The sequence below is a fragment of the Haliotis rufescens genome, unplaced genomic scaffold, assembly GCF_023055435.1.
Source record: "Haliotis rufescens isolate VD_foot unplaced genomic scaffold, xgHalRufe1.0.p SCAF_15, whole genome shotgun sequence".
Classification (NCBI taxonomy): Eukaryota; Metazoa; Mollusca; class Gastropoda; order Lepetellida; family Haliotidae; genus Haliotis; species Haliotis rufescens.
Genome location: NW_025963835.1, coordinates 31,502,790 through 31,510,635, shown reverse-complemented (window position 1 = coordinate 31,510,635; position 7,846 = coordinate 31,502,790). Strand labels below are relative to the sequence as shown.

The following is a 7,846-nucleotide window of genomic DNA, read 5'->3' as shown; positions in this document are numbered from 1 at the left end:
TGCCGCTTGGATTAGATTAGAGTTTGGATTAGTTAACAGCCTGAGATGGTCAATGCCCATTCATATAATAGGGGTGAGGCAATTAAGCATTTGAATTATTGTAGGCGAAATGAGGGCAAGATAAGTACGTGCCCTTACGTAAAAGATCTGTATAACACCTTCACTGAATGATGTAACGCTGTACTTGGATGTCCCGCCATACCAGGGGGGACGATGCGTGTCTAAAGCCACTTAGACAATGGTGATGCTGTCAGGTGTCTAAAGCCACTTAGACAATGGTGATGTTGTCAGGTGTCTAAAGCCTCTTAGACAATGGTGATGTTGTCAGGTGTCTAAAGCCACTTAGACAATGGTGAGGTTGTCAGGTGTCTAAAGCCACTTAGACAATGGTGAGGTTGTCAGGTGTCTAAAGCCACTTAGACAATGGTGAGGTTGTCAGGTGTCTAAAGCCACTTAGACAATGGTGAGGTTGTCAGGTGTCTAAAGCCACTTAGACAATGGTGAGGTTGTCATGCCATGATAAACGAAATCCATCAACTGTCAAATGTCATGTTTGCCATTAATACATTGCAGTGAAAGCCCTTTTGACTTATAGAAGTAATATCACACCTTTCAAAGCATGAAAGTATAATGAAGATTAATTAATTGCTTTGGAATTACGTATCTGTGCCTTAATAAACTCTTAAAATGCAACAATCTGCATTACCCTGTGCAATCCATAACAAACCTTGCCAGTTTCAAATAGTAAAGAAACATTAGGCAGATAATTGGATAAACCGAACAGAGTTCCTTGATAACCAGTGATTGTGTAAAGCGAGTGTTCCTTGATAACCAGTGACGTGTACAGCGAGTGTTCCTTGATAACCAGTGACTTGTGTAAAGTGAGTGTTCCTTGATAACCAGTGATTGTGTAAAGCGAGTGTTCCTTGCTAACCAGTGACTCGTGTAAAGCGAGTGTTCCTTGCTAACCAGTGATTGTGTAAAGCGAGAGTTCCTTGATAACCAGTGACGTGTACAGCGAGTGTTCCTTGATAACCAGTGACTTGTGTAAAGCGAGTGTTCCTTGATAACCAGTGACTTGTGTAAAGCGAGTGTTCCTTGATAACCTGTGATTGTGTAAAGCGAGTGTTTCTTGCTAACCAGTGACTCGTGTAAAGCGAGTGTTCCTTGCTAACCAGTGATTGTGTAAAGCGAGAGTTCCTTGATAACCAGTGACGTGTACAGCGAGTGTTCCTTGATAACCAGTGACTTGTGTAAAGCGAGTGTTCCTTGATAACCAGTGATTGTGTAAAGCGAGTGTTCCTTGCTAACCAGTGACTCGTGTAAAGCGAGTGTTCCTTGCTAACCAGTGATTGTGTAAAGCGAGAGTTCCTTGATAACCAGTGACGTGTACAGCGAGTGTTCCTTGATAACCAGTGACTTGTGTAAAGCGAGTGTTCCTTGACAACCAGTGACTTGTGTAAAGCGAGTGTTCCTTGAAAACCAGTGATTGTGTAAAGCGAGTGTTCCTTGCTAACCAGTGACTCGTGTAAAGCGAGTGTTCCTTGCTAACCAGTGATTGTGTAAAGCGAGAGTTCCTTGATAACCAGTGACGTGTACAGCGAGTGTTCCTTGATAACCAGTGACTTGTGTAAAGCGAGTGTTCCTTGATAACCAGTGATTGTGTAAAGCGAGTGTTCCTTGACAACCAGTGACTTGCGAAAAGCGAGACGCAGTTGACAGATAGCTGGAGGGTGTTGTGCTAACCCGTCCAGCCGACCTTGACTGAACAATACCGTGTAGGGGGTCAATCCCTTCAAAGCCAATCAGTCATTGTTGATCTATCCCGTCTGTGCGAGCTGCTGTGACTGGGTGACGAATTGACCAAGCACGACTTTCAGTCTGACGAGGACGAGTTAACGTCCTGTGTTGGGTCCCATGTCAGTGGTCCTGGAAGAGGATGAAGCCTGTCTTTGCCGTCGTGGTGGTCTTGTGCGTGTCTCGGTGTCTCGGGTGTGAAGGGGAAACGTACTGGTCAGATGGGCTCTCCGTCTTGAAGATCTGTCGAGATGCCGGGCAGTTGTCCTGCACAAAGGTTGATGCAAGGTACTGCGCATGTCCCTATCTGCCCTGTTTTCTTGTCACAAACATTTACATATAGTTCTCACAATATTCTCACATCTATTCTCATCGTCTTTAATGACTCGCGTCTTCCCTCTCACATCTGTAGTCAGATCTACTCTCATATCTACAATCAGATCTACTCACACATCTACAGTCAGGTCTACAACTCCTACTGTCAGATCTATCATAGGCTATCATAAAAAAAATATTTCGTTTATTACACTAGTCGTAGGGTCACAGGTGACCCAGTCGCCGCGATTCGCTGTGCAGAGAAGCACGCCAGAAACCTATGATTGTGGGTTCGAATCCCGGTTTGACCCGATTATGTTTCTTGGTTTGTCAGCACCATACCGTGCTCGTGCGTTTCACTAAAGTGGTAACTTGCGTAAATTCTATTTTCCCAGCACATAAAGCTGACACGCCGTGATATGACTGTAATACCGTTCAAAGCTGCGTTATCCAAACTCACTCACTCTCTCACTGATCGTATTGCTCAGGTGGCTGTGTGCAAGTCAACTAAAGTAAGCACGCAGGTTAATACAGACCAATCTTCACTTCCAGCGATCTTCCACAGACCGGTGACGTGGAACGGGTCAGTTCAGAGCGTCTCAGCAACATGTTGGCCACATGTGGGTCTACCCCTAACATCCGCCACAAGAGGTGGTCCATCTCAACTATCTACCCAGGTAGGACATCAGTCGTGTCTATTCGTATCATTTCGGGACATGGTGACCTCAGCCCCTCTCGTGGCCATGTTTTCTGTTTGTTTCCGTCTTGACACAAAACTTAGTCAACCACACCAGTATTTGTAGCTTACATGGCTATTTTCTGAGCATGCCATTCAAAACCACATATCATTCAGTATGGTAAAACAACTGTTAATGTAGAATACAAACCATACCTTCAAAATTAATTATATACCATGAAGAGTTGCGTCCCTTTGACGCGCTATTGGTTCGAATCCCGGATTGCCAAGACCATGTTTTGGTTTGTCAGCATTACGCCCATGCACGTAGGTTTCACTGAAGTAGTAAATGTCCAAGACCTACATCACTTCGGATTTCATCCGGGGGCATGGGTGGCCCAGTTGTCTGAGGTACCGCGATTCGCTGTGCAGAGTTGCGTCCCATGGGCATGCCAGAAACCTATGATTGGGGGTTCAAATCCCGGTTCTCCCCGATTATTTTTCAAGGCTTGTCAGCACCATACCAATGCTCGTGGGTTTAACCCAAACGTCTGAGACCTGCATCACTTCGGGCTCTCCTCCCACATTAAGCTGACACGCCGCGATATAACTGGAATACTGTTAAAAGCGGCGTAAACCCAACCCACTCACTCACTCGGATTTCATCCAGCATCAAACTGTCTGAGTTATATGACCATAAACCTTATAATATACTCCAAAACTCTTTTCCATAAGCTTAACAGTCTAATGTATGATTCCGACTGTATCATGAGCATGTGTTTGTGAATACTCTCATATGGTGATGATACCAAGTATTCGAAAAAAGGTGAGCGTATCCCCTCACTGGTGTCACCGATTACAAACACATGCAAAGGCAAGTCAGTTGTACAGCTGAAAGAACACATGGTACATATAACTGCAATACTGCTCCAACTCACTCACTCACCCTGACCCAGGTACAAAGTGGTGTGGAGGCGGAAACACGGCCAGTGGCTACAGTGACCTGGGGTCACTCACCAGGACGGACAGCTGCTGTCGCACACACGACAACGACTGTGCATACGACATTGTCAAATCCATGAAATGTAAAGGAACGTTCTGTATCCCGGTACCATGGACAAGGTATGTGTTTGTTTGTTTGTTTGTTGTTTAACGCCGCACTCATCGATATTCCAGCTATATGACGGCGGTCTGTAAATAATCGAGTCTGGCCCAAACAATCCAGTGATTGACGCATCGATCCACGCAATTGGGATACAAGGACATGCATCAAACCAAGTCAGCGAGCCTTTTAATAATTTTTGGGATTTTTGAAAAATATTTTTTCGAGTTTCCACAGCAATGACTTGAACTTGGCGGTAGTGCTCGTTTCCGGAGCAGATCTTGAAAACCGTTAATATTTCTTGCCTTGCACACAACAAGACATGTCATATTGGCGGGATATGAGTACTTCATGCTTGTTGTGACACTTTATATTACAGGCTACACTGCAGCTGTGACGACATATTCAACGCCTGCCTCAAAGATGTCGCCAAGTCCGGATCCTCCAGCTCCGCCGAGAAGACGGCTGCCAACGCCATAGGCTGGATTTACTTCAATGTCATGGGGCAGACTTGCTATGTAAAACGCACCACCAAGAAACTGGTCTTCAAGAAAGGGAAACTGTGAGTGTTTGTCATGTAACGTGCGACTTCCTGTATTGCAAATAGTTTTTGTTATATTTGGTATTCTCAAAGCCGTATATTTGTGCAGCGTCGGGCAACAGACACTTACTTTATCTATGCAAATTGTGCGAGTGGTGGGTGCAGGAATTGCTTACCCTTTCAACGAACACCTGGTGTCATCATTGATTCTCAGTGATCCATTCATATAATGTTATCCACATATGTGCCTATGCGCTCAATGGAATCTGTTTTGGCGGATAATAGTCATTCTCTGGCGTTGGTGTTTTGTTATATCTATTATCACTGTATTCTGCACTTCTGATTAAAATAAAAAAATATTCTGACATTTTTTTGGCTCTCAAAAACCCTTCTCTATAACAAAACACACTAGAAGTGGAAATGCCCTATATTTCATTTAATAGAACAATGGCGTTTCAATTCAAATACAATAACATTGAATATACTCCAACACAAAACTGGGTGTGATTATATTCTACTTTGTCATTTTGAAAGAACATTACTGGAAAATTATTTCTTATTCTTTGAACATTCATATCCATGTGTGCGCTGTCCACACAGGTTGGTCGAGATGTCTGGTTAATTCCATCCCTAATTACCAATGTTAAGCACTTGATTGGGGGGGAATTAGGGATGCGAATTTCTTTTTGATCTCACTACTCATTAAACCAGACCTTGGTCTGTCTAAAACAGTGGTCAGACTCGCGGACTTGCCGACTTGGTTGATGCATGCCATTGTATCCCAATTGCGTGGATTGATGCTCATATCAATCACTGGATTGTCTGGTTCAGACTCGATTATTTACAGACCGCCGTCATGTAGCTGGAATATTGCTGAGTGCGACGTTAAACAAGAAACAAACTTAACAAGTGTTTGACTGTACCTACTGTTAGAAGACTGTTCAGTTTGGAAAGCCATATAGTATAGAATTAAGTTATCAATAAATATGTATGATAACAGTTCTTTTTGTCTTTGAGTATTGACACACCTCCGTGGTGAAATGGACAGCGTCTGCCCGAAGAGCGGAGGGTGGGTTAATCTATCCCCCAGCCCGCATCGTTGCAAAATATAATAAACTGCGGCAATGTATTTCAGTGGGCTAGCACTATCAACCGACATAAGACTAGAACAAGTAGCCTTACAGACACATGTGCAAGCCAGCACGCACGCACGCTCGCTCGCTCGCACGCACACACGCACGCACGCACGCACGCACACAAATACGCGTCGCTATATAAGTGCAATAATCTTGAAAGCGACGTTAAACCCCATTGCACCGCACCTCACATTGATCTATGAAAGATAGTTATACAGGCAAGGTTGAGACTAACATTCAAATCCAATACATGTCAAATAATACACGTATGAATTACAATATTTATCAAAGCCTCATAATGTACATGCACTTTGCTTTCAAAGCTGATACAAGTCTTGTGTCTTTATTGCAGGATGTTAGTGAAGACAAGCACAGCTGTGTGGCAATCTGTCAAACGCTTTTAGATGAAAGAAGAGTGTTCTGTGCATGTAAATATCAAGTATTGAGCGATATCATTTGCATTTCTACAATAAATATTTAATTTACCCAGTGTGTTGTTTTCCTGTCTTAGGTTCTAATATTTTTTTCCGATAATCGCTGCTTTCCGATACAGAAACACTGGCTCACTTTTGACTGCTGTGAATACTCAAGTATTTGTGTCAATATAAACACACCTGGAGGTCGACACTTTAAACAAGTGAAGGAAATCCTTGCGATACCGCCATCACAGAACACATACATACTTATTTTGGCCCCATTTTGTTATATAGCTGGCCTGAAAATAATGAGTGTTTAAAGGTTCAATTGTTTGACTAGAGTATGCCTTGAAACAAACAAAACGTATTCTGGCCGTGAGATGCTTAAACAGTTTAGTGAGCATCGTCAGTACGTCACAGGTTTGTTTCTATACACTTGTTCCTCCATCACCACATCGTCAGTACGTCACAGGTTTGTTTGCATACACTAGTTCCTCCATCATCACATCGTCAGTACGTCACAGGTTTGTTTCTATACACTAGTTCCTCCATCAGCACATCGTCAGTACGTCACATGTTTGTTTGCATACACTAGTTCCTCCATCACCACATCGTCAGTACGTCAAAGGTTTGTTTCTATAGACTAGTTCCTCCATCACCACATCGTCAGTACGTCACAGGTTTGTTTGCATACACCAGTTCCTCCATCACCACATCGTCAGTACGTCACAGGTTTGTTTCTATACACTAGTTCCTCCATCACCACATCGTCAGTACGTCACAGGTTTGTTTGCATACTCTAGTTCCTCCATCACCACATCGTCATACTTCACGTGTTTGTATACACCAGTTCCCCCATAACAACAAGGTCAAACTTCACAGGTTTGTATACAATAGTTCCTCCATCACTTCATCGTCAGTACGTCACAGGTATGTACACACTAGTTCTTCCATCACCACATCGTCAGTACGTCACAGGTTTGTATAAACTAGTTCCTCCATCAACACATCGTCAGTACGTCACAGGTGTGTATACACTAGTTCCTCGATCAACACATCGTAAGAAGGTCATGTGTTTGTATACACTAGTTCCTCCATCACCACATCGTCAGTACGTCATGTGTTTGTATATACTAGTTCCTCCATCACCACATCGTCAGTACGTCATGTGTTTGTATACACTAGTTCCTCCATCACCACATCGTCAGTACGTCATGTGTTTGTATATAATAGTTCCTCCATCACCACATCGTTAGTACGTCATGTGTTTGTATACACTAGTTCCTCGATCACCACATCGTCAGTACGTCATGTGTTTGTATACGCTAGTTCCTCCATCACCACATCGTCAGTACGTCACAGGTTTCTATACACTAGTTCCTCCATCACCACATCGTCAGTACGTCATGTGTTTGTATACACTAGTTCCTCCATCACCACATCGTCAGTACTTCACAGGTTTGTATACACTAGTTCCTCCATGACCACATCGTCAGTACGTCACAGGTTTGTATACACTAGTTCCTCCATCACCACATCGTCAGTACTTCATGTGTTTGTATACACTAGTTCCTCCATCACCACATCGTCAGTACTTCACGTGTTTGTATACACTAGTTCCTCCATCACCACATCGTCAGTACGTCACAGGTTTGTATACACTAGTTCCTCAATCACCACATCGTCAGTACTTCATGTGTTTGTATACACTAGTTCCTCCATCACCACATCGTCAGTACGTCACAGGTTTCTATACACTAGTTCCTCCATCACCACATCGTCAGTACGTCATGTGTTTGTATACACTAGTTCCTCCATCACCACATCGTCAGTACGTCAAAGGTTTGTTTCTATAAACTAGTT

General features: G+C 43.4%; 1 protein-coding gene across 1 annotated transcript; it reads left to right on the top strand.

Annotated features, from left to right (window-relative positions):
- Positions 1 to 1,775: 1,775 nt before the first annotated feature.
- LOC124132093 (phospholipase A2 phaiodactylipin-like) lies at positions 1,776 to 6,059 on the top strand. The gene is made up of 5 exons (XM_046495725.2): positions 1,776 to 2,085; positions 2,665 to 2,789; positions 3,745 to 3,910; positions 4,270 to 4,452; positions 5,920 to 6,059. The coding sequence occupies exons 1-5, from the start codon at positions 1,940 to 1,942 to the stop codon at positions 5,969 to 5,971; spliced, it is 672 nt and encodes a 223-aa protein (XP_046351681.2). The 5' UTR covers positions 1,776 to 1,939; the 3' UTR covers positions 5,972 to 6,059.
- The last annotated feature ends 1,787 nt before the right edge of the window (positions 6,060 to 7,846 follow it).

What these genes read in the sequence shown, in the direction of transcription:
- LOC124132093 (XM_046495725.2), top strand. Translation starts at nt 1,940, where the DNA reads ATGAAGCCTGTCTTTGCCGTCGTGGTGGTCTTGTGCGTGTCTCGGTGT. An exon ending in TGCACAAAGGTTGATGCAAG is followed by an intron (nt 2,086 to 2,664) that starts GTACTGCGCATG and finishes CTTCACTTCCAG; the next exon opens with CGATCTTCCACAGACCGGTG. An exon ending in ATCCCGGTACCATGGACAAG is followed by an intron (nt 3,911 to 4,269) that starts GTATGTGTTTGT and finishes TTTATATTACAG; the next exon opens with GCTACACTGCAGCTGTGACG.